The sequence below is a fragment of the Columba livia genome, chromosome 1, assembly GCF_036013475.1.
Source record: "Columba livia isolate bColLiv1 breed racing homer chromosome 1, bColLiv1.pat.W.v2, whole genome shotgun sequence".
In the NCBI taxonomy this organism is placed as follows: domain Eukaryota; kingdom Metazoa; phylum Chordata; class Aves; order Columbiformes; family Columbidae; genus Columba; species Columba livia.
Genome location: NC_088602.1, coordinates 163,666,750 through 163,693,510, shown reverse-complemented (window position 1 = coordinate 163,693,510; position 26,761 = coordinate 163,666,750). Strand labels below are relative to the sequence as shown.

Sequence of the window (26,761 nt, the reverse complement as noted above, 5' to 3'; positions counted from 1 at the left end):
GTCTCTGGTTCTTCACATACTAAATGACATGACAAAGACATTTTTTACAATGAGGTTGGTAAAACACTGGCACAGGTTGCCCAGAGAGGTGGGAGATGCCTCATCCCCGGAAACTTTCCAAGACAGGCTGGTTGGGGCTCTGAGCAACCTGATCTAGTTGAAGATGTCCTTGCTCATTGCAGGGGGTTGGACTAGATGAGGTTTGAAGGTCTCTTCCAATCCAGGCTATTCTATGATCATGTTTTGTGGATTTCATTATTTGTATAAATGCACTGTTGTCTCTTTGCTTAGGTTGATGGGAAAGACTTAAAAGCTGAAACTCCAGAAAAACTGATACACCTTTTTAAAATTACTCAGTCACTAATGAAGGTTTGTATTAATCCTCACTTTCTACAATTCTGCAGATGCATTTGTTTATTTTTTTTTGTGAAAAAAGCATCATTACTCTCTCCCCCCCCTTTTTTTTTTCTTTTCCTCTATTAAATACACATGCTTACTCCTAAGAGCATTTATATGAAAAATGTGTGCTTGCACCAGAGTGTTCATAGCTTTTGGGATTATGGCATGTAGCAATGGGAAGTAAAGTGAATAGGGCTAACATAGTTATATAGTTAAGGAACCTTAGTTTTATAGATGGAAAATGCAAACAAATATCTCAAAAATTGGTTAGATGTTTTAAGTCTTTGGTGATGATTTTAACTTTAATAGAAGTTTTCAGGCTAGTTTGATGTTTTAGAATAAATAAAAATGTCACCATGAATGAAAAAACACCACCACCCTAAAACTGATAATATAAATCTTTCATGCTTTCTTGTGTTTAGTGGTAAATATACAGACAACAAGAAATACCAGCAGCAAAGTTCAGCACATTGATTTTAGAGCAGCTTTTTAACTGTTTTTAATTCTCAGCAGTATACTTTTGAATGTCTAGGTAGCCTTGTATGATAAATTATTGAAGAAGATATTTCAACAATCTGAACTTCTTAATTGCCAGCACAGGGAACAATGGGAGCGGTTTCATTTGTTTAAAGAGAGAAAATCAGTGTTATTTTATAAATGTCTGTATCATTTTAAACATGAGGTCTATAGAACAATCTTTTATTTTAGTAGTAAATATTTGTTCTTTAATTACTGTACTTCTTTTTTTCCAAGATGAAAGCTCAAGAGGTGGAGCTGGCACTAGAAGAAGTTGAAAAAGCTGGGGAAGAGCAAGCCAAATGTGGTAAGTGAGCCTTTTTATGCTATTTCTAAATGATTTGTTAAATGTATTTTTTAGGGTTTTTTCAAGTTTAGGGAACTGAATAAAATAGGCTGAAGTCAATTGCTTCAGTGAAGCCAAATATTTAAAGACTAAGGGTAACCATTGTTCTTTTATGTATTTTTTACATTGTTAGGTAATTCACTATATATCTTCTGTTTTAACAGAAAATCAATTTAAAACAAAGATGATGAAACTTCAACATGAATTAGAGGTATGTTTTAAAATTTTGTTAGTTTATAGAGTGCTGTTTGGTGTTGTTTTTATGAGGTTTTTTAGACCAGTATTTTAATCTAGTAAAGAGATGTAATAGCCCTAGATTTTTGCATATTCTTTTTATTAGCTTTTGAATATTCACCAGCCTCAGGTTTGCAAAGAGCTGTATGTACAATGAATTTTTTCATACTTGTTTAATCCCATTTATTTTTAGAGATTTCTGTTTTGTTGGAAGAACCTAGTGAGCCCTTCCTGTTGCTTTTCTTGAACGTTAGGAACGTTAGTCTTAGGATCTTTGTTTTTTCAGTTCTTTCCATTTTCTAAGAACTGTACTATATTTATAATGTTATTTTAATGCTCCTAAGATGGCACAAAGATCCGCTGGTGGTCGTGATACTCGTTTTTTGCGTGATGAGATCCGCCGACTGGAAAAACAATTAGAACAAAAAGAGAGACAGTTAACAGATATAGAAAAAGAATTGGAAAAAGAGAAGAAAGTGAATGAACAGGTAAGAAGGACTTAAGCTTGACATCTCTTCTAGGACATCTTTTGAAAAGCTGATGTTCTGAAAGAGCCTCCGGAATAAAAGAAAAAAACAAACACCACCACCACTTAATTAAATAGGACCGCTGTCCTTTCATTTTCTGTTTTGCTTCTGCAGTTGTTTATTTTTGTAGTTTGTGGTGTTAGTGATACATATAAAGGTTTTCTGTCTTGTTCTAGCTTGCTCTTCGAAATGAAGATGCTGAAAATGAAAATATCAAATTAAGGAGAGAGGTTAGTAAAGAATTTTTTGCTGATTGTTCTGTTTTTCACTTTATTTATAGATATATTATCTGCTTTCTGCATTTATAATCTTTGGCGTGGCATGATGTTTGATTCTGGTTTAGAACATATTCTGGTTAATTGTACAAACAGTATGGAAATTTAATCACATTTAGCAAATATATAATACATCTGCTCTGATGAAACTTAGTTAATTGAGGTCAGGAGGTGTCTACATTTGAATTTACATAGTCCTACTATGCATTAATTTTGTCTGGATTTTGTGTTTTGAATTGTTAATATTTTTCTTACATACTATTGACAAATAGATTTGGTTGATATGAGACAAGAATCAGCTTATGCTTGCTGCTTTTGCTAAGATCATCTGATTGGTTAAAATAAAATTATAAAAAGTCAAGTTAGTATAACAATAAATGCAAAAGGAGTTAACAATCTTCATTATAGAATTGTTTTTTTTAGTCATTATTGTGAAACTTTGTTTCCAGCTGCTTTTAGAAAAAAAATGCATGGCTTATAGCATTTAGTACCTGTAATCTTGGCATCTGAGAGAATAAAACAGACAGCAAAAATTAAAATTATGTCGTGGTTGGAAACCTTGAGAATCGTCCCTCAAAATACCCTTTTACATGGATGTGTGTATGTATTTACATGCATGCACAGGTACACAGAAAACTCTATTTTATTTTGTCTCTCTGTTGATTCCTATTTAGTCTTCCTAAAGCAAAGATAATTTCTAATATTTTTCATGCTTTGTTCTCTTGGTCTTGTTCTCTCCTTTTTAATCCGAAGAAAAAACGCATAAAGAAAAAGGTGAGGCTTCTAAGTTCTTTAAAAGCACACTGTAGGAATTTGGATGGGTTTTGTCTTAGCTCTTTGTGTTAGCTTGCTAGGAAAGCAACAACTTTGTCTTGAACTCTTCAAACCAGATTTAAGTTTGGATTGCTTTCTGTGCAGAATGAGCAGTTGCGTCAGGATGTAGTTGACTATCAGAAGCAAATAGATTCTCAAAAAGACACAATTCTGTTACGAAGAGGAGAGGATTCTGATTACAGATCACAGCTGTCCAAAAAGAACTTTGAACTTGTCCAGTGTTTGGATGAAATTCAGGTAAAATCTGCACATGTTGTTGAATATTTCTTAGACCGTTGTGAACAATAGTGTTTTTCACAAAGCTATGCTGATTTCTTTATGAAGTCATGTGGAGTAAGGGAATTTGGAATACAGTTGGGTTTTGTGAAGTGCCCCAGCTGGCAACTAGGACAAGGCAGCTGCTTGCTCACTTTTCCCACTACCCTCCCAAAGTGGGATGGGGGAGAGAATCAAGAGGGGAAAAAAAGCCTCATGGGTTGCAATAAGAACAGTTTAACAGGACAGCAAAGGAAGAAGTAATGATAATAATAACAGAGCGTCCAAAACAAATGATGCATGATGCAATTGCTCACCACTGGTGACAACAATAGCCTGTAGGTTCCCAAGCAGCAGTATTTGCACCCCCCGTTCGTATATGGAGCATGACATCATATGGTCAGGAGCACCTCTTTTGGCCAACTTGAGTCATCTGTTGTGACTTTGCTCCCTCCCAGCTTCTTGTGCACATGGTAGAGCATAGGAAGCCACAAAGTCCTTGACTACCCTGAAATAACCAAGGCATCAGTGCATTATCAACACTCTTCTCACACTAAATCCAAACCATAGCACTATGCCAGCTATTAGAAAGAAAATTAACTCTGTCCCAGCTGAAATGAGGACATACATATACTTTGCATCTGTGAATCTGAGATAAGTAATGAAGTCACAGGCAACTGGAGATGTGTCTTTTATTTGCTGTTAAGATGTGTTGAAATTGACGATATAATACTCTCTCTGATGTAATGATGATGATGTAATTCTCTCTTCTGTGCAAATTTCATGTAAGACTTTTAAGTCTTACATTTAAGGTAGCTATCAATTAGTGCTTATTCAGGTCTTAAGATGTGCACTTTTTTAATTTTGCAGAATTTAACTGAAGCAAATGAGAAGTTAGACATTCAAAACCAAGAAATGAGGAAGAATCTTGAGGAATCAGTGCAAGAAATGGAGAAGATGACTGATGAATATAACAAAATGAAACTAATTGTGCAACAGTCTGATAGTGTTATGGATCAGTTAAGAAAAGAGAAAGAACAGTACAAATTTCAAGTAGGAACTGACTCTGATATTATTGAATGTATTTTTCTGTGGTTTATACTGTATTTTCATATTTTGGGTTAAATTAAAAAAAACATTTAACATATCAAGAACACATGCTCTACTGAAATAGCTCTCTAAAAGTAGTGTGATCTTTAAATTTGGGGCAAATTTAAAATTTGACTGCAGATTATGAAATTTTTCTGTACAAAATGTTAGTCATACTCTGTTCGTAAGAGTCGTCACCTTCCCTTGCTGCTATAATGCTAATCTATTAAATTGTATGTACTTGATGTGCATACATTGTGTACTTGTTTGTACATATACACTGGTTAAGCAAAATATTTTGTGACATGATGTTCATTCAAATGGCATTTCTAGGTTCAAGACCTTTCAGATCAGCTGAAAGCAAAAACTGAGGAAGACGATCCGCTCATGGCAGCTGTAAATGCAAAAGTTGAAGAATGGAAGGTACTTTTTAATGCTTTTTTATTATTTTTCTAAATTATTTTATGTGTTCTGATGGTATTTTATCCTCTTTTCAGAAAATCTTGGCTTCAAAAGATGATGAACTCCTAGAGTATCAGCAAATGTTGATTAACTTGAAAGAGAAAATGAAAATGGCCCAACTTGATGTAGACAGAAACAATGTATTGGCCCTTCAGCAGGTACAGTTGATGTGAGAAATTACACACATAGAAATTACCATTCACTAAATATGTTAGTGACCAAATGATTATTTAGTCTTTCATAGTTTGCAGATACCAGAATATGTATTATTTATGTTTGAGAATTATAAGACAGGTTGATTCATTCCTCTGCCAAGTGAGCTTAATAGAAAATGCACAAAGAAAACTTCTCTTGCTGTATGTATGAGCTGAGGTCTTGGTAGTTGGTTCTGTTACTTTCATATTTACCTTTTCTAACTATTAGTAGAATGATTGCTTTAACATCTAAGCATCCATAACTTCATGTTTTTGAATTATAGCTTAATTTCTGTCCTCTAAATTTGTTAGTCAAGGAAGAGTCTTACATAGCATTTAATTTTCTGTGTTTCTTTGCCTCGCTTGATGTCATAACGTTAAGTCTGTGGTTCAGCCCATGATAGAGCTAGCTGAATGTGAGTGTCATATTCATGCACAATTACATAGTTCTTTATGATTTTGAATTTCTCCACTTACTTGGAAAACATAAAAAAAGAATAAATAAATAATGCAGTCCATTAGGAAAGCTGACATATACATTATGAGAAGCATACTGTATGACACCAGGATGATTTCCTGCTTTGCTTCAAGTTTTTTAGATAAATGTGTCATGACATTTGTGTTATATGTCAGGCCCTTGTTGACTGAGCAGTATGGTGAGACATACTTATGCAGTCTTCCCAAATTAGGAACAGAGGCCTTCTCAGGAGAAAACAAATCTTAAGCACAAATCAGCCTGTGATGATCAGAAGAGGAAGGCAGCTGAAAGTAACTTTGATAAACAGTTGAAAAGTCTGGTTTTAGCTGACATAAATGGCTGTAGAGGTTGCTTTTTTGGATGACTGTCATTAGCATGACATTTTGAACAGTTTTGTGGAAATTAGCGTATTTTTAAAGCAGACACTTAAGAATTAAATCAAGTTGCTGCACTGTGCTTTAACTCAAAATAGATTGAGCTTGTTATGGTTCAGTGTATGTTTACATTCTTAAGGGTTATTTTTAACTCTTTACAACTTTCCTAAACTCTTTACATTTGAAATATGCTTATATTTGTCCTCGTAAGAAAGCCAGTGCTTTTGTTTGTTGTAACATTGTTATAAAGTAAGGATGGCAACTCTTGAGGTTTTTCATTTATAATTACTTTCTGTAACCTTTTTCCAAGTCTCTTTTTTATATTTTTCCTCTTCTTTTTTTCATCACAGAAAAAATAAACATTAAGCTTTGTGATATTTCTAAATTTCATGTATAAGCACAGAAATAGTCTAATATAAGTAAAAGTCACTTGCACAGTCTGTGTGTACTTATGGATGTATATGCATGCAAAACAAGGTGTGATGTGAATTTTTAAAAGTTGGATGACTTGCTGAAAGGCAGTCTGCAATACAGGTGTCATGTATGATGGATTGTTAGTCCTCCCAGTCTTGAACTTGGATCTTTGGTTGCCACTGTCTGTTGTTTATGACAAAGCTGTAAGAAACCTGTATCGTCTGAAGCTTTTCATCGTACTCTTAGAGAAATGTTCTGTTTAAAACTGATATACTAAAATACTGCTTTTATTTCTGTGTGTGTTTGAATACTTTGTTTTTACTCTTTTATTTTTCCTGCTTTGCCTTAAAATACCCAACTTCTAGACAATATCTGAACTCTATGTTGTAAGTACAGTATATTTGATGTTCTATGAATTGTTTTGTGTTAGCTGCTTTTAATTTCTTCATTTACTGTGTGGTGTTGTATATTGGTAGCTTGCCTGTCAGCAAAGAAGAATTCATTAATGGAATTTCTGGTTTTGTGTGTGTAGGGTATGCAAGAGAGAGATGCTCAGATAAGATTGCTTACTGAACAAGTTGAACAGTACACCAAAGAAATGGAACAAAATGCATTTATTATTGAAGAATTAAAAAATGATCTCCAAAAAGATAGAGGTAACGTGACAATTTTATTTTAGTATTAATGGAAAGGAAACTAAGAAAACAGAAATAATACTGTGCATTCTTTATTCTCTAGAAATACAGAAAAAATATTTGCAGTATTTGAGTAATATTAGTATCTATTCATTTTTATTCATTTCTGTTTATTAAACATTAGTGAAGAGTTAAAATTTATTCACGATACTTCAATGGGTTTTACAGGTAATACAGTGTCTAATAAAACTATACCTGGCTTGTAAAGGTTAGAGCATAACATATAAGATTTCAGTTCTATCAAGAATTGCAAACGAGCAGTAGCATACAATTCAAAATAAATTCTGATGTCCCTTATGTGCACTAGCTTCTTACAAATATTATTTGAATGAACGATTAGGAAAAAAGAAAGCTCTCATATATAGTCTTTTGGAATTACTTAAAAAGAATGGAAAATTAAGATCTCCTTTACAACATAATCTGAAGTATTTTTTCTTGGTTAGTGGCTAATAGCAAGAATTCCTAGTTGAATTGTAAACAGATCAAGGTTTTTCTTTCCAGGTCACCCATCTCTTGCTCAGCAGAATTGTATTGGGGATATGCAAGAAAAGTTTAAAATGCTAGAAGAGAGAACTAAGGAGGCTGAGAAATCGGCAGAATTAGCAGAAGCGGATGCCAGAGAAAAGGACAAAGAGCTTGTTGAGGCTTTGAAACGAATGAGAGACTATGAACAGGTAAACAACTTGTCAGAATGGACAGGGTATTTCATCATATTTTTAGGAGATCATTTTTTCCTTCCATTTTTTGTTGACTGTGTTCTAGTTAGAAATGAAATGAGTGACTTTTGATGCTATTTTTTTCCTTTTCTTTCATAGTAGCATTTAGTGGTCATTGCATGTGATTTGTTAGCCATGCTTAACAAATTTTAGAAGCTGTCAGTTTTAACATATTCATCTGTGCTTTTGAAGTCCATTGAACAGTAAGTGAACACTTAAGATAATGATTCTTCAAAGGATCATGTAGTCAGAGGACTCGGTTTTGAAATATGCAGAGGTTTCTCTGTAGTCAAAAGACAGATTTGTAGGATCACCTTTTTATTCAGTAACTTTTTTCATTAAGCATAGTGCAGAAGAGTGATACAAGTTGAAAAACATTTTTTCTTATCTGTGTAATGATGAAAGACGGATTCATAATTTACTTTCGTACATCTTCTGTTGGTTGTATTGTTTTAACTTTCCATTTGGGTTTTTACAGGGAATATATGGTTTGGAAGAGGCTGTTGCTGAAATAACAGATTTTAAAAAGCAAATCAAAATACGAGATCATGAGATTGAAACCTTAATTAAGGAAGTCAATAAACTTGAACTTAAAATAAATGATTTTCTTGATGAAAATGAAGAACTCAGAGAGCGCTTAGGTATGCTATATCCCTTACATTTTCAGTTATTTGTTGTGTAAGAATTGAAATAACATTACGTCATGGAAATCTATTACTATACCAAGTAACTACTGGGAAATAATTTTGTATATTCTGTTAATATTTGCAAGTAGTTTTAGTGAGTTAGAATTTAGTGCATGAATGTACACGACTAAACTTGAATGTACATGACTAAAGTTGGCCTACAGGTTGCTTTGAAGAAAGTAGGAGAATAGGTTTTGTAGAGTTTTTTCTGTTTTGACTCCTCTTTGACTCTACACTGCCTAATTAATTTCATAATATGGTATCTGGAAGCCATAACGTACTGAAGCAGTAATGCTAGATTGAAAAACACACAGAAAATTTTGAACAGGCTTATTTTTACATAGAAGCAGCATCTAAACATGAATATAGTTAATTTTAGGTGGCATTTTATTGCATTTTGTCTTTTGAGTAACCAAAGTAAAATTATGCTTTCTTCTGTTGTTATTACATGGAGAATGTGTGTATACGTATACAAATATATTCAGCTGTCAACATTATTTTAATTCTACTTGACTAGTTATGTTCTGTTTTAAATTAACCGCATTCTAGTGATTATTAACATTAATGTTTCTCCTTAATGAATAATTATACAGCATATTCTGTGTTTTAGGTCTTGAGCCAAAGACAATGATAGATTTAAATGAATTCAGAAACAGCAAAGCACTGAAGCAGCAGCAATACAGAGCTGAAAACCAGATTCTTTTGCAAGAGGCAAGTGATAAATCCTATTTTTGTGTAAGAGCTACACAATAAAAATATATTTGAACAAACTGAAATACTGATCTGTGAATAATAATATGCAGATTGAAAGACTAGAAGAGGAAAGAGTTGAACTGAAAAAACAGATTCGTAAGTTGGCTCAGGAGAAAGGAAGAAGAGTTGCAACAACAGGTGGGATTTTTTTAATTATAAACTGTCCTTTCAAAACATCTTGTCTATACTTATTAGTATAGCTATGTTATATTTAATCATTTGTTTAAATTACAAGGCTAAATACATTTCATTTAATATGTGGGAAGAGGTGCGTGGATTTGTATTTCCATAGTCTTACAGCCCAGTAGCTTTTTGACTTGTGATGGGTAGTAATGCATCACTGAGAACTGTGTCACTGGCTTGCAGCTCTTAGATGCAGCATGATCTCTTCGTGATTTCCAGTAAATATACATAATGTATATGTTTCAGAAATCTTACAGTTCCAATTCTCTGCCACCTTGGGAAGCATAATGTGCTCAAATTGAAAGGTTTACAATTCCTTACTTTGTAGGTAGAAAACTAGAACTCAGATATACTGAATGGAATATATTCCCTTGCTTGGAGACAAATTAAAAATTGATAACACTTTATTACTTCTACCTTTACTTGCAAGTAGTATTGGATGCTGGTGATGTGCGGATAACTGATAGCTTTACTGAAGAGAAGGAGATGAATAAGAGGAAGTTTGATTTCTTGAGCAGGCATGATACTGCTGAAGTAAAAGCAAAGGTAGGTTCATAAAGCAGGTTCATAATAAAAATGTTATTTTGTAAATGTTCAAAAATTTCTCTAGGTGCTTTTATTAACTGCTTTGAAAAATTTTAGAATGAGCAGATATCTTGTAGAAGACTAATTAGTGTTCTGTATTTTTTGTGAATATAGGCTAGAAGTTTGTGTAACATGGAAGGGAGAAACACAAATGCAGATAGAGAAGCACCAGTTAGACTTTTGAAGTCAGAGAAAGATATAGCTGAAAACAGGAAGGCTATGGGAAATCTACCTAGAAGAACTGGCATACTTGAGCATTTACGTCACTTGGAAAAAAATAAGAATTCTTCTTCAGTTCATTTAGATTCAAAACATGTGACAGAGTGGCAGCTCGTTAGTGACAACTGCAGTTCTGAAACTCTTAGTATAAAAGAGCTTTTCGTATCCTCAGAGCTACAATTTACACAGCCATCAGAGATAACAGATTATACAGACAATAGAGAGATGTCAGAGGACTACACAGGTTCATTTTCTGCTCATCAGCAAGTGTGTCAGACCTCAGAGGTAAATAACCCAAATTACGGAAACAAACCGTCTTTGTCTTTTCACAACCAAGTCCCAATCATTTCTAATGCAGACCAAACAGGTCAGGAAAGTTTTTGCCAAGGATGGTCTCTCAGCAAAAACGCTCTGATTCCTTGTACATCTGATCTTGGAAAGCCAGTAATGCACAAAACACAAATAATGACATTGAAGGATAAGCAACAGTGTTCACAAGTAAAGTTTTCTGATTTAACTATCTCACAAGAAGACAGAGAAGGAAATGTATGCCTAACAGAATTGTCACAAGTGAAAACTTTGGAAAGTGGACTTGAAAACGGACAATCAGAACACTCAGTTCAGGTAGATCCTGTTGAAAACCTCATAGAGCAACTGAAGAGAGAAATAGCACTTCTTAGAGCACAGGTGAGACACCAGTATAGTATGTGTATGTTTGTATCTGTTGCAATTATTTAAAAATTCAAATAATAAAGATGTGTTAGTTTACTTTCATCTTTATTAATTAAAGCTATAGGGTAGCTTTATAAATGTCAAGTTATTAATTTGCAGATTATTTGTTGACATAGGGTTGAAAAGTGTAGGCATATACTTTAATGCTGTCAGTGGAAAAAGTTTGCACAACAACCCTGCACACATACATAGGTGGGTACAAAGAGAGCACAGTTTTCATTCTAAGACCTTCGACACATCTGTGTAAACAAAGTACTCATCACTTTTCTTATTAGTCCATACAGCCTTGCATCTCATACAAATCAATTGTTGCGACTGTATTTTAAACAACATAGTTTGAGGATTACTTTTTAAACTGTTTTAAATAAATACAGAGAAATTCAAATGGTAATTTACAAACATTAGTTGAATGAAGTGGGAACTGAATCAGTCCTTTGGTATGAAAGACAGAAGATGAGATTTCTGTTAAAAGATGCACATGTTGTTTGACTAGACCTCATCTCCTACCTCCAGAGAGGTAAAACTTTTACACCTCCAGATGGTTCAGAGTTAGACTTTAGGAATGAAAAAGGATTTTCCATCTGGGAAACCTCTAAGAAGTTCCTGAGTTGGTTCTTCTGTCATTTTATCAATTTCCCTGCCAACTGACAATGTATATCTGTTTTCAGGAAAAAAAATATTTCCAAGGAAAAATTCCATTATTCATTAAAATTATCTCAAATGATCAAATATTTTAGGTTCTCAGAAGGGCTTTTGAAAACTTTTTATAAATCAGTGAAAGCATTGGTTGATTTCAGGATGCTTGCTGTGGTTTCTTTTATTCACGTGATAAGTCATGTAAAAAAAAATATTCACTGGTAGCTTCCTAAATTGGTATCTTGAAGTGCTCTCTTAGTTTTCTGTATAGGGGAGGATATTGATTTGGTTGCTAGAGATACATTTGGTGCATGGATCAAGCCAGTGTTTCTGAGTCTCAGAGACTTCTGGTCTGTATCACACTGTTGTTCCAACTGCTACATGACCTAAAAATATGTTTTCCTAGACAGTGTTATGTGGGATACGCATTGTGTATTTTTTCCAGTGAATGCATCTTGGTTGCAATTGCATTTCAAGCAGGAGATTAATATGTGGACTGGGAAATTTTCATGAAGGCACACTCCAAATTTGAAAAAAAGGCTGGGACTAGAATGGTAGATTGCTAAAATTATCATCTATGTATTTTTTGACTGGGAGAAACTATCTAAGAATGTGATGAAGAAACATCATGGTTACAATGTATAAGATAAGCAAATAGGTCTTTCCTATCTTTAACTGAAATATTTTGGAACTGATGGCATTTATGATGAGCCCATTGAGCTGTGTAATTGATCAATGGAAAGTACAAGTCTATATAGATCAGGCTTTTGTCAATTATACAACAGTTTTTCCATGCTACAGGAGTATGCTTTGCTGTTGTGATTTCTCCTAAAACATTGTATTAGCCAGCTGTGGAATGAATAATGCCTATATAATTGCATTTTAAGTAGAAAAGAAGTGTGTGTGTATATATATATGTATATACACATATATATATAGGAAGATAAGTCTAGAAAATATTTTTGCATATAAATAGAGACAGAAACCTACTACTAATAACTTACCAATGTTGTTTTTTTTTTTTTTTTAGAATGAGCAGATATCCAAAGATTTGTTGATCAAGAGTATGCTAAATAGTTATACAGAATTAAATCTTGAAAGATGCAGAAGCCAGGCAGTGCAGGTAGTAGAAGGCTTTTTAAAAAACAAAGCAGGATAAATACTTCTATAAAGTTTATAAATGGTTTAAATAGTTTTTCCTGATAAGTTTGTTGCTGTGAAGATGATGCTATTTCTTTGATTTTTGCCTTCTATGTAACACCTCATTTTGGTTCACATACTATGTAATTTCACTGCTGAATAGATATGTACTAGCAATATTTTAAAGCATTTATTCCATAGATTCTTAATGAAAATTACAGTATTAAAATTCATAAGTTACAATTTTTGAGTCTTTTTTGTTCTTTTCTTTAGAATGAGTACCTTGCAAATGAATTAAGCATGAGAGAGAGAGAGTTGGAGGAGAACAGGACTGTAATAGCCAAATTTCAATCTAAATGTAAGTTGCAACTTGTTTTAAAACTAGTGAATATTATAAGGTGCCTGCAGATGGTTTGCTTATTTAGTTGTTCTGCTTCTGTGTTTGTGTCCACAAATACCTGACTTTACAGATTCTGTTTTAAATGCAGTTAACTTTGGTATCTTAACAATGATTGAATGTGTACATAGAAAGCTATTACACAATCATTCTGATATACTTCTAACTGTGGAAATTGTGGTTGTGAATTGGTCCAGGTGTAATTGTAGTGCTTTTCTGGCTCCAGGGGTGTCTGGGAAGTTCAGCCCGCATGGTGCTTATGTCTATAGATGTGTGTTAGCTGAAGTGCACTGATTGCAAACTCTGAAATAAAAATAGTGCTAATTTCTCTAGACAAGAATCTTATTTTTTTCTCAGAGAATGTGAATTCTTATTTTAAATATTTATTTATTTATTTATTTATTTATTTATTTATTTATTTATTTTACTTTTCAAAATAGGCTTGGTGAAACTGCTCAAACTGTTTCAAATGTTGCAGTTTACTCCTGGGTATTCAGGACAGCCATATTGTTAAGAGAATGTCCTGACAGGTTTGAGGTTTTTTTGAAGTTTCTAGGCTTCTTCTTACGTGCTGGAAACTCTGGACTTCTGCTGAGAGACTAATGGTGGCAGGAAAACTCTGTCTTGAGAGTCCTTACTACAGCCAAATAATTTAAATGTTCTTTTTTTTTTTCTTTTCCCTCAATCTGCAGCAGGAATTCAGGCAATTCCTATATACTTTGTTGTTATACCTGAACATTTCCAAGATAGACACATTTCTGGATTTGTGTCTGACTAGACAGGCTACTAAAGAGGTAAAAAAAGTGGCAGGAAACATTGAAAGCCAGAAGGTTCAATATAGTTAAATGTGTTTCCATGAAACTTTTCATCATTGTTTTGTTTTTATTTCTCCAGCAAGATAGACTCTCTGGATGCTCCTAGCAGCTTTACTTTTAGCTTCCTAATTCTTTATTGTCTGTATATAACATCAACATTCTTTTCGTATATCAAATCAACAAGTATTATGATGAAATGTACTAGGAAACCTTAAGTAATTTTTTCCGTGCTTTTAGACACATTTACAATTTTTATTACAGTAAAAGAGTTATCAGAAGAGAATAAACAACTTGAACAAGGAATGAAAGAAATATTGCAAGCTGTCAAGGAAATGCAGAAGGATCCTAGTGTGAATGGAGGAGAAACAGCCTTAACAATTCCTAGTCTGGATCGTTTAGTTAATGTAAGCTTACTTTCTAAAGTATTATTTAGCTTTATAGGATTTAGAGGCTTTTTTTCCCTCCTCAGTTATTGGGTTATTGTATAATTAAATAATAACTTTAGTTACAAGTAGGAGTACTTAGTGTGATACCTCTTTAAAAATGCAAATTAAAAATATAGAGCAACAAGAAATTGCCAATAAAAAAAATAAAAAAAATCTTCATCTGGATAGCATAAAACTGTCTTTGACGAGTTTATTGCCCCAGTCATAAAGCTTAGGGAAAAATTTGTTTGCTTGTCTTTTATCTTTATGGGACCTGTGGGAAATGTGTAAGAAAAATTCTTTATTCAAATATTTTACAAAAAGAAATCAGTGTTTTTACAGGAAAATTTAAACTTCTAAATCACAGTCTATGGCAAGTATATAATCAGCAAACTGATAAGTAGATTTAAAAATGTTAACATGTCGTACTTTTTTGGTAAGTTCATGTAGTCTGAACTTAAGGGCTCCAGTTTACTATGAAAAAGAAAGCTTTTCTGTACTTTTTCTCTGTTTTGTTAATTAAATGTTTCCTGCATTAGGCAATGGAGTCAAAGAATTCAGAGGGAATCTTTGATGCTGGTGTGCACTTGAAAGCTCAGGTTGACCAGCTTACAGGAAGAAATGAAGAATTAAGACAAGAACTGAAAGAAGCTCGGAAGGAGGCAACAAATTTCTCTAATCAGCTGGCAAATGCAAATGAAAAGGTATGCAATTTATTTTATACAATTTCTTTTGTACTTGAAACGTGACTGCTCTGGTAATTTAGAATAAAACCACACAATCTATAAGATACTCATTTTAACTTAGGTGAACAATGTAATGATACAAATTTATGTATTGGATCTAACAATTGTCCATTTTAAGTTCAGATCTTACTCTTCTTAATGTTACTTTATTCTTGGAATATTCTATCATGTTAAACACCAAGCTTGCCTATCTTTTGAGGAAAGTTGTGCCCAAAAAATCTCACAGACTTCTTTCTTCAGAAAGCCAGTAGTCTTGCATTTGTTATTTATTAATAGTGTTCTAAAATGATGAATCGTTCTCTAAAATCCTGTGTCTTGTGGAATGCTTCTTCCAAGGCCAGAATGAGGATTGTAATATTATTTTACAAGAAGCCAAATTTAAATTTGCCTTTTAGAACACCTTTGGTGATGCAAAAATACTTGCCAGTAACTAGTATACTAGAATAGTGTTTGAGATATATATATATATCTCAAATACATACTGTTTGAGAACCAGAGAGCTTTTAAGAAGTTAAATGAAAAGGCAAAGATTTGTTTAAAATAAGCCATCAAATAACCACTGCAATAATTCTGTCCAAAACTTAATCTTTTCAGAAGGAATAGAAATGCACTGTGTTTTAAAGAATTTGTAATAAAACTGTGGTGAATCCTTAGGTGTGTGAAGCTGCCCTGATTGCTGGAGTAATTTGATAAATTTGGCTTAAGATTTTATGCATTTAATGATTTATGGAATCACAGCATATTTAAAAGGTTATTTTAGAGTTTGAGTACTAAGTGAAAGTGACTTAGGTTGTTGATAACAACTGATGTAGCACAAGAAAACAATATATTTGCCACTAGTGATTTTTTTAAATTGAATAGCCAGAGCTACTTCTTCACATTTTTGTTTTTTTCTTTAGATTTCACAACTGACAAATGAAATTTCTTTATTACGTCAGTCAGAAGGTACCAATATTGTCTTCCAAACAGTGAATCTTCCTGAAGGAATGGTTCCGTCAAGTGTTAATATGATTAATTCTCTGAATGAATATTTAATACGTCTTATACAGGTAACTGATTTCTCCTTGATAACAAGAATATTTGCAACATACAGCTAATTTCCTTCAAAATCTAGTGCCACGCCATGTATGGAGATGGGAGAACTCTCCAAAATTACTTTGAAGTTCTGACATTCAGTAAACTCTTCAGGCTATTCTAGTTGGGTTTTTTGGGTTTTTTTTTTGTGTTGTTTTTTTTTTTTTTTAAGTTGTAAGGATTTTGCCGTGTTGTAAACCTAGAAGGTAATACTTAATTCAGTTTTTGACAACAATTCAGATTTTTTTTTTGTTTTAATCTGAATTCTTATTTGAATATTTGCCCACCCTTCTACTTCTGCAGTTGTACTTTTTCTATAAGAAATTCTCTCTTACTGCTGTCTAGATTCCACATGTGAGTCCACATGTGCCAATCCTATTTTTCTCTGTACAGCAAAGGTCTCTATTTATTTACTATATGAATTTTCATTCCATTATTTATCTAAAATATGTGAACATTTGTAAAAAGAGGCTTAAATATATTGAAACCAAGGCTGGTGATTCCCATGGGAAGCCAAGCAGACAAGCATATAGTGAAGAATTGAGTCTTTGAGAATTGGAGTAAAAAGAACTTACCTTTTTATTATTATTAAATTCTTTTGTTCTATCTTTGATCACTTCAGCTTTGTTGATTAGAGAATATTTTTCAACTGTATATGATCATAAAGTAGAAGAGTATTTGGGAACAAGAGAAGAAAACATTGCTTTCCGTTTTGACATTCAATTAGTATTCTTTATGGACTAGCAACATGTCATGGTGTTTTGAACTTTGAGGGCTGTAATCCACAATGAAATTATGCGCTATTTCACACCTATTCGTATGAATGTCAAAGTTTATTGGGCTTTTTTTCGTCTGCTGCTTCTTAAGAAAATACACATTTTATATCTGCAGTTCCCACAGTTCATGACAGCAGCATCTATAATGAAAAACACAAGGGAGAATTGGCATTTTGAGTACTCCTTTAATGTTTAAAACCTATATTAATGACTTCAATATTTTTATTTGGAAAATAATAATTAGGAACTGGAAAATAAAGAACAGCTACTTAAACAGTTAGAAGATGCAGTAGAGGACTACAAGCGAAAATTTTCAGTAATTCGTCATCAACAGGGCTTGCTGTATAAAGAATATCAAAGGTATCATTCTCTTTTCTGAATTACGAAAGTTCAACTATCTAATTGTTTAAGAATTTTGAGTACAAGATTTGCTGCTGGGTTGAAGTAGTTCTTTGGTTAATCTCATAAATGCTGCTGCTCTTAGATATGGACTCCATATATTTTCTCTAGTCCTATACAGATTCAGAAAACTCTTAGAGAACATTTTCTGCTGGACTTTTTCATATTGCTTATTTTATGAGGATTGCATTGTGGTTTCTGCATCCGATATATTGTACTCTGTTACAATCTGGTTTTATGAACTCTTCAGTCTTGTCTTCTTTTGCTTTCAAGGATGGGTCCTACAGTTTTTCTGAGGGGGAAAAAAGAAAGCTGATATCCAAATACAGTCAGAGATCTCTGTTTCAAAATATCAGATAGTCAGGACTTTATAATTGGATTTCTTTCAGACTCCTAGTTCCTTTATATGCTTCATTGAATCTAATTTCTGTACAATTCTTCCTATGGTCAAAAATAAAGAGGATTTTAATCTGTTAGGAGCATAGGGATGAATATGGGAATTTGGTTTCTTCAGTTAACAGGCTGTTAGTTGTGTCCTCTCTGTCTTTGGATTGGAATGAACAGTCACTGGACGGCTTTTAGAATAAGGGTATTTATCTTTTAGGACCTTCTGTTTGTTCTTTGAATCAGTTAAGACTTCCCAGATAACATTATCTCTCTTTGAGGCATTATAGCTATAGCTTTTTTAAAATATTAAAAGCTATAATGTCCTGCCTCATTAACTACTACATCAGATATCTCCAATCACAGGCGTAAGATGATGATTCAAGGCTCCTTCTCCAAACCCATTACAGATAGAAGTTTATGAGATGCCAAGTCAAAGAATCTCCCTTAAGATTCACTTTTAGAGCATTTTTTTTTTCCTTTTTCTCCATTATGTTGCATTATGGGAGATACTAAGAGATATTTGAAGAGAAAATACTGCTTCTGAAATACCCTTGGTTATTTGTTTAAACTAGCCTAAATATCCTATACAGTCTACAAGAACTTCCTTGTTAGACATATATAAATAGTTTATAGTATTTTTGTTTAGTTGTCTGACCACTAATACAGAATTTGGGTGTGGAAAACCAAAGTTTAATTCTGTCCACTTCCTGAGGGAAATTTGAACCAATATCTTTTAAAGAAAAAGCCAACTACCATGCCATGGGGAGTTCTCAGAGGATGAGCAAGTAATTTTTTTCCATATGTTACCGCATAGTTTTTTCAAATTACCTTATTGCTAAAAATAAGTATCTTGGTTTGCAATATTTCAGGGTTGCTTTTTCAGTTAGTTTTAAGAATCATGAAGTCTTTCATCGTTCTAAATGAAAATATTTAATTACTATTTTAGTCAAAAGGAAAGCTGGCAGAAAGAATCAGAAGATATGAAAAAGGAAAAGAAAAAGCTAGAAGAGCAAAAAGAACAGGATGCTACAAAAATAAAGGCATATTCTGTAAGTAATTGTGTTGCTTTCTTTTTTCAAAAAGGTTTTCATATATAGAACATAGGTTTTAATACAGTACTGTAATTTGTTAGATGGGGGAAATGTTGCAAGGAAAAACTGCTCAATTCAAATCAAATGAGAAGGGAAGTGGTTTATTGATTTACTAGTGGAATGTAAATAACTAGCAATCAGCGAACTATACATTCAGAATTAGTATCAACAGTACAAAAAGTAAATCACAAAATTAAGGCACATGGAAAATCTTACTATAGACTTTATTTCCAAGTACCATTCAGGAATTAATCCCAAATATTTCTCATCCCACACATCCACATCCACACAGCTGTATTTACACCCTGGCCCCTTCAGGTTACAAGCACACACACCCTTTCCTGAGAGTGCAAGTTTACTCTGCACATGCACATTTTGGGTATACTCTGGGGTGCTGTGTGCATGTGGGGGTGCTGCGGTGTTATGTGTACCCGTGTGCCTCCCTGCAGTCTGCTGACCCATGCACTGGTGAGAAATCACCCCAGCACGTCACATACACACACCTGAGGTCTGGGTCCCTGCTTGTGGCACTTTTACCGCAAGTCCATTATCTGAAGTGCTGGCGGTGTCCATGGGGGAGGAAGCACTCACACCTGCACAGAGGATGCAGGGACAGAGGGGCAACTTCTGAAGCTGAACTAGGTTATGAGAGCTGCGTTACAACTCTCTTTGCCCCCGTGGTTAGAAATTTTCGTGCTGCTTATGTACTAGTTTTCAAACTGGCTACTTGTTTCAAGTCTCTGATTTTATGATTGCTGTTCAATCTGGTTGATTTAAGAAAAACAGGCTTCTTGATCAGAAAAGCCAAATCTTTGCCAGTTGTCACAGAACTAGATTTTTTTTCCATGGGTTCAGGCTTCCGAGACTCAGGAGTTTTTTCTTATCTGCGTGCTCAGTCTTCATTAGGTTCATAGGAATCTGGGATATTACAGTTCCCATTTCTACTCCCCGTCTCCTTGGCAAGCTGATGTGTGCGACAGCAAAGCTAAAGCTCACCTCCCTTCTGCGACCTGAGTCGCTGTAGTTCCCTCTCCCCCTCTTTGCTCCCGAACCTCAGATTTATGCATGCACGCAAACACATGTCCATATACACACAAACACACACGTTTCCAGAGGAGGCGTCCTGTGATTACTGCACAAATACCGGTTTGTCCCTCAAATTAGGATGTTATTAGTATTTGTTAGGAATTACAGGAATTCTATTTAGTTTAGAAAATTGTTCCAATACATTTTCATTCTAGTAAAAGGGGGGAAGATTGATGAAAATGTATTAAGAGAATTATTTTTGTTCTAAAATTTGAAAACGTCATCATTAACTAAAGTTCCAGTTAATCAGTCAGATGTATTTAGCTTCTGTTCCTCAGAACGTAATGATTTTTAAGATTTATTTTTCTTCTAATAGAATTTTGTATGCTTATGCACGTGTTGAGTGTGTGTATATGTTTTATTAGCAAGAAGAAATCATTTTAGACAGATCAATGGAATTTTTATACCTAGATTAAAAAATGTACAAGAAAGCTTTTCTACATAACTGAGTTTTACCATATTTCTCCACAAAGCTCTTGTTTAAAAAATATTTTACAGAATTTACTCAGTGCACTTCAGCTGGATCCTGATGAAACAAAAAAAGTACTTGCAGAAAATAATAGAAAAATAACTGTTTTACAAGTTAATGAAAAGTCACTAACAAGGCAGTATACCACTTTACTTGAAACGGAACAGCATCTTAGAAAAGAAAATGAGAAACTAAAGGGTGAGATAACACAAATGGAGACTGCAGTTATAGGGAAGATCGGAAACATGCAACGATTCAAGGTATAGTTCACAGTAGTATTAGTACACGTTTTTATTTTTCCGGTTTGGCAATGAATACACTTTTAAAAATGGAGGCAGTACTAATTTCTTGAGTGCATTACCCAAGTGTTTTGTCAAAACATTCTTTATATTTAAATAAGCATCATAATGTGAAATCTGTCACTTTTCCTCTTCTGAATTTGCTTCAACAAGATATTTTTATTGACAGTGTCATATGAAACCAGGTATTACTTTTTGGCCTTGCAGGTTGCTAGGGCCTGTATTAACTCATCTTTATAGAATATGTTTTTGATGGTGCCTTATGACTGAGAGGCAACTGTTGCTAAAATTAATAGAGAGTTTGAATACCAAAGAAATTTTGTCAATGTTTATTGCAAGCAATTTAAAAAGATGGACAGTAATTTAGTAAAATAAGAGTGTCATGTTAAATTGTTATATTAAGTGGTATTCTTTTTCAACTGAGTTTTTTTTTTTTTAATTTAAAGGTCTAGCAGACCTTAGTAACCCATTGTGTTGCTTATTTTCATAGGAAATGGCTAGCTTTAAGATTGCAGCTCTGCAAAAAGCGTTGGATGGTAGTGTGCCATTGTCTGACCTTGAACTGGCTAATAAGCAGTATAATGCATTAACTGCTAAATACAGAGATATGTTACAAAAAGATAACTTGCTCGTCCAGCGGACAACAAACATGGAACACATGGAGGTAATGTTTGCATTATGTTTGAACCCTAGGGGTAAGAAAAACCTCTTTATAGGTTCATTCTGCATTGTTTTTCATTCTTACTTAATAGAAAGATAGAATGTAAGTCCCAGTGCTAGAACTACTGGTTATAACAGCTTCATATTGGGTGTGAGATGTTGGAGCCAGTCTTACTGTTGCTATCGAATTTTAATTTGCTTACCTGGTATTTTTCAGTGGATTAAGAAACACATACCGCGTCTCAGATGTTATTTCAGTAGGCATACATAAAAGCATTTTTTATAATTGCGTTGGTGGATTTGGTTATTTGGTTTTGTTCTTTGTTTGCCTTTTAAGTTAAGCTCTGGGTATGTTCCCTCACAAAATATTTTTAGTTATTTGATTACCAAAATGAAGCTGTCAGAAGGAATACTTGGTATCATCTTCAGTTTAGGAGGTCATATGGAATGTAGAATGAGTGTAAACACTTCCAAAGCTTTCTCTCAAAGTAAGTGCTCTTACTAATTCCTGACTTACAAGAACGAAATGTTCAGTTACAAAAGGCAGTAAGCATTAGGAATTTTACTTCCATAAAAAAGTAACTAACCAAAGATTGTTCACAACGTGTTTGCAAAATGTCATAGAGCCTGCAAATACGTAACTATTACTTTGAACTTTTATTTTCAAGTAGAAGGGAGCTTCTTTTCAAGAACTGTGAAGCTGGCTTCAAAGATAGGTTACTAGTACACACTTTCTATTAATGTCAGAAATAACAGTCCAAGAAAGTAGTAACCAGTAGTTAGAAGTCATGTCCTATTCTTATCTATTGGGTTTCTGTGGTTGACAAAGGGTTGAATACATGTGGTGAACTATTAAATTTGTCTGCTTGGGAACAGGTAGTTGCATTTGTGTTAGCAAAAGAATGAATGATTCCTTCTCTATTTTATGAAACTGTGTGTGACAACTTGCATTGCGTATTTCTGCAATTTCACAGAGCTAGAGAATCGTTTATCAACAGCAAATGAAAAATGTGTTTAGAATATTAGAAATTGAAAATTTATATGAAGGATTCAATTTGTTTTACTGGTTAATGTGGAAATTTGTGTTTCTCTTTGGAGGAGTGAAGGAACATGTACTACTGTTCAGCATCAGATTAGTTGCCTAGAAGTGCTAAATGGAACAATATGATCTGTCTCAAACATGCATTTATATGCAAGATGAAATATCCTGTGTGGTATGAAAAATCCTCGAGAAGTGCTTCTTTCTTTCCCACTGTTAATGGGGTGTTTAGTATGACAAACATAGATTTCTGAATCCAATTCCAGACACTCTAGGAATCACAGTCACTCATGATAAGTATTCTCAGTAATGCTAATTGACAGTAAGGTACAACATAGAAAACCAAGACTAGCATTTTTACGCTTAGGAGGAAACCACTTCTTCTGTTGCAATATATGTAGACTATGGCTTGTGTTTATGTGTAAAATCTGTTAATTTCTAAGATTTTATAGATACTGAACATCAAGTCCATTACAGTTAAATAGTTTGCTGTTATGTTGCAAATTTTGTTATACAGCGTGAGAATGAATCATTGAAAACACAGATAAATTCATTGAATAAGGAACTGGAGATCACGAAAGAGAAACTTCACACTGTAGAACAGGCTTGGGAACAGATGACTAAACTGGGCAAGTATGAAAATTATATTGCAATGTTAAAAATCAAATGGTATGTCCGGTATAAAAGTACTATTTTAAAACGTTTTAAAATTGATGTATCTTAAAGAACAAAATAAAAAGCCAAAACTATTTTGCATCTTTCATTAATGGTCTTAAATTTTTTTTGTGATTTTTTTTTTCTTGGTATTTGTTCAATTTTATTTATCTGTTTGACCAAAACCAACTTTGCTGTCTTCCTCTGAAAACTGTTCCACCTTGACATTTCTTGGGTTACTGGCTCAAGGGTTTAAAAGCTGGAACTTGTAATGTCACCTGATTTTTTAATTTTTGAATAGGGTGCAATATGTTCTGACTTGATTATCAGTCAAAGTACTTCATATGTTCTCAGGAAGATTTATTTTTCCTGGGTTCACGTTCTCTAATGAAGTATTTTTTTCTTGATCGCTGGGGCTTCTTTGCGTACAGTTTACATTCCCATTATCCAAGAACTCCTCACCTACATATTTTTCTCTTACAGTTTTAAAATTAAATTTCCTGAAGATTTTTCAGCTGAATTAAAGATATATGCAGATATACCCATTTATAATTAATAATAATATTTAATTCAAATTAGATACCTTTCAAACATGTAATAAGGCAAGATAGCCATGCTTGCAGTTTAAAAAAATAATACAGGTGTTTTGATACAGTTTATCTGACAAAGTAAATCTCATGTTCTTTTTCATGGTGCAAATAATTTCATAGTTAAATCAGCTTGCGTATTTCCTAATTTAAATATTTTTTAATGTAGGGGATGACAGTGCCATGGACAAGGCCACAAAAGCAATAACCAACAGTGAAATTTCGTCCATTTCTAAGAAAATCACGATGTTGGAAATGAAGGAACTAAACGAAAGACAGAGAGCAGAACATTCGCAACGAATGTATGAACATTTAAGGAACACTGTAAAGCAAATAGAAGAACGTAATTTTGAATTGGAAACAAAATTTGCTGAGGTAAATCTGTTGAGGCTTTACAACATCATCTAACACAGCTTAAAAACATATTTTTGGGCTTTTCAAAAAAGATTAATCTCTTTTGTATCACAACTGCAAATAAGCTTATGGTGCAAAACATAGCTGTCTTTAAGAGCTGCAATTCTGCATGCAGAGGACATTTGTAAAAAATATAACTGATTTGTCAGCAGTTTATTTCAAATACTAGTTAATCTTTACAAAACACATGATAGTTTGCTAGTTTTTCAGCAGACTGCTAGAAAAAAGTCTGCTCTTGACCTGTTTTTTGGTATCCTAATTCGTATGATCCCTTTTCTGCTAATTTTCCTTTAATTACTAATGATTCAAAAAATGTTAGTCCTTTGCATGCCTTTTGCAAATTATATGATTCTGTTACAGACTGGCTATGTCCTCTGTCGCATGACAAACTTTGTCTATAATACAGGAATAGAAATTACGTGCCATTGAAGCTGATGGTCTTCAGTATTCCTGTCATATCCATCTTAAATCTTGTTAGATGTTTTTGTCCCCACTATTCGTATTTCAAGTTTGTTCCATAAAGTAATTATTTAATTGTAGGAGACTTTATCATAATTTCCAGCCTAAATTTATTTATAGGTAGTTGTACACATTTGTTCTTGTGTCGGTACTGGCCTATAATTTAAACACAAGGGAAGAAAAAGAAGTTATTTTGTCAAGAATGTTGATAGATTGTATTCATTTCCCCCTCCTTGTGCTTTGCTAGTCTTCAGCCTAGCTATTTTAGCTTGCAATTATCTGGACTCCTTAATTCTGTACTGTTTTTTCTAGTCTTTGTTACACTGTTTTGATTTGAAATAATTTGGGACATGGACTAACTGAAACTTTGTAAAGCTTTTCAGTGTCAGTATTATTAATTATGAAAGTTATTTGTAGAAAGAACAAAAGAACTACACTATTATGAGTCTGTCACTTATGACTTGCATTTGTGTTGCCAATCCTGGTATACTAGACAGTATATAAATATATAAGACTGTTGATTTCCTGAAGAGTTTACAGAGTTTATTTATTCTTTTTTTTCTTATTTGGGTTTAACAGCAAACTATTGCAGTAATAGTTTTAAGAAAATTCATTCAAAAAAATGTGTTTAATTTAGAATCCTGTTGTGTGCCAGCCTTTCTATCTGTTCCTGTGTGTATGCAATGCTGCAAACAAAAAGATGTTTAAGCAAAGAGGAAAGGAAATAGTTTTTCGAACACAGCTGAACAATGTTTTGTAATGACTGAAAAGGAAAAGATACTTTTGACACTGCTTTTTCTTTGCAGGGTTGGGAATAGTTGTGTTCTTAGGATACCATTTTGTTTGTTTCTGGCTTTGTTTCTTTTTTTTTAAGCTCACCAAAATCAACCTTGAGGCACAGAAAGTGGAGCAGGAATTAAGAGATGAACTGTCAAAGAGTGTAAGTAAGGCAGTAAGTGATGCAGATAGGCGACAAATTATGGACCTAGAGAAGCGTGAGATGGAGCTCAAGATTGAAGTATCAAAGTAAGTGTTGAAGTAACAGATTTTGAAAGCAGAGTGTTTGGCAGCATGCAAAAATCTAGGCTATATAGGTTTATGTAATACGCTACTTATGTATGACTAACAGATAGTTTTCAAAACCTGATTTTTTTGGCATTTATATATGCCCAATTTAGAGTTGAAAACTAAGCATTCAATTCATGAGTATAAAGAAAATAATTTGCTTCATTGTGATTTAAACAAGTAATTAAGTGCTGGCCTGGATAGGCATGGGTAAGTGTGCACTTACATAGTTATTACTAGTATTTTAAAACTAATTAATTAAGGTTTCTTTTGTTTCTGTGCTACAGCCTCTCTTAAATGTATGAAAATCTCAGAAATTGGAAAGCAATTCGTACTTTCAAAGGGTCACATATATCTTGAAGGTTAAACTGCAGTGGGTTTTGGTTTGTTTTGCTTTTTCCATTTACTTAGAGGAACTTCCTATGCATAAATTGAAAAACTGACCTTTTTAGGGATGTTGGTATGGACATTTGTCTTCAAGTAAATAAACTTATTACATTCCTAAAACAGCAAACTCTATGGGGATATTTGCAGTCATTTTTGACACTGCAAATAAGTGATTAGACTTGGGGAAGCAAGCTTTTGAGCATTTATGTCCTGAAGTGGGAGAGAAGTAGAAGACAGAGGTGCTTAGTTCAGGTAAAAACAATGGCATTGTTTTCCTGGAGTAAGTTACTGCTGGCAGACTTCTGCATAACTTACAGGAATATGTCCTGTGAAAAATTTGAATAGCAATGCAGAAGAATTTTCATAACCAGGATGCTGAGTGGTAGAGAAGAGTGTGCTGGAAAGAGCAAAGTCTTCAAATGTTTTGGTATGAGGAAACATACTAAGCGACTTTTCTTAGCATGTTCCATGTAGAAGAAATAAGTTATTCAGTGGTTTCAAGTGATGCATACTCTTGTCTTCCCTGCAAGGTTAAGAGAACTGTCTGATGTAGCAAAAATGCAAGTTGAAGCTCTGGAGGCACGACAGCAATACAGAGATAAAGAAGTGGAATCTCTTAGAATGCAAATTTTAGACTATCAGGTAAAATTCAAACTTTATTAACACTGCAGTTTGGATTTTTTTGCAGTTTGGAGTGAGAAGAAATGAAGTAATTTTACAATGCATTAGAAAAATGCAGAAGCATTCCAGAAGAATTTTAGGAAGATGGCCCTTGCAGTGGCTGTACCCT

At 33.6% G+C, this 26,761-nt stretch overlaps 1 protein-coding gene across 13 annotated transcripts in view; it reads left to right on the top strand.

The window, feature by feature from the left end:
- CEP290 (centrosomal protein 290) overlaps positions 1-26,761 on the top strand; it is a 52,549-nt gene that overhangs the window by 2,978 nt on the left and 22,810 nt on the right. For 7 of the 13 annotated variants that reach the window (XR_010468220.1, XR_010468218.1, XM_065042044.1 and 4 more), the window contains exons 4-32: positions 292-369; positions 1,153-1,222; positions 1,426-1,472; positions 1,840-1,983; positions 2,199-2,252; positions 3,051-3,071; positions 3,216-3,368; positions 4,257-4,439; positions 4,809-4,898; positions 4,973-5,095; positions 6,930-7,053; positions 7,594-7,766; positions 8,287-8,449; positions 9,105-9,205; positions 9,298-9,385; positions 9,864-9,976; positions 12,633-12,725; positions 13,016-13,100; positions 14,216-14,358; positions 14,919-15,083; positions 16,025-16,174; positions 17,220-17,335; positions 18,708-18,810; positions 20,437-20,667; positions 21,197-21,370; positions 22,923-23,034; positions 23,816-24,021; positions 25,394-25,545; positions 26,502-26,613. Coding sequence is in view for 11 of the 13 variants with exons in the window: in XM_065042044.1 (XP_064898116.1) it covers positions 292-369; positions 1,153-1,222; positions 1,426-1,472; positions 1,840-1,983; positions 2,199-2,252; positions 3,051-3,071; positions 3,216-3,368; positions 4,257-4,439; positions 4,809-4,898; positions 4,973-5,095; positions 6,930-7,053; positions 7,594-7,766; positions 8,287-8,449; positions 9,105-9,205; positions 9,298-9,385; positions 9,864-9,976; positions 12,633-12,725; positions 13,016-13,100; positions 14,216-14,358; positions 14,919-15,083; positions 16,025-16,174; positions 17,220-17,335; positions 18,708-18,810; positions 20,437-20,667; positions 21,197-21,370; positions 22,923-23,034; positions 23,816-24,021; positions 25,394-25,545; positions 26,502-26,613 (3,567 nt within the window). In the remaining 2 variants the exon portion in view is untranslated. The remainder of the gene's footprint in view (positions 1-291; positions 370-1,152; positions 1,223-1,425; positions 1,473-1,839; positions 1,984-2,198; positions 2,253-3,050; positions 3,072-3,215; positions 3,369-4,256; positions 4,440-4,808; positions 4,899-4,972; positions 5,096-6,929; positions 7,054-7,593; positions 7,767-8,286; positions 8,450-9,104; positions 9,206-9,297; positions 9,386-9,863; positions 9,977-12,632; positions 12,726-13,015; positions 13,101-14,215; positions 14,359-14,918; positions 15,084-16,024; positions 16,175-17,219; positions 17,336-18,707; positions 18,811-20,436; positions 20,668-21,196; positions 21,371-22,922; positions 23,035-23,815; positions 24,022-25,393; positions 25,546-26,501; positions 26,614-26,761) is intronic. The other 6 variants (XM_065042051.1, XM_065042015.1, XM_065041993.1 and 3 more) reach the window with 3 other exon arrangements.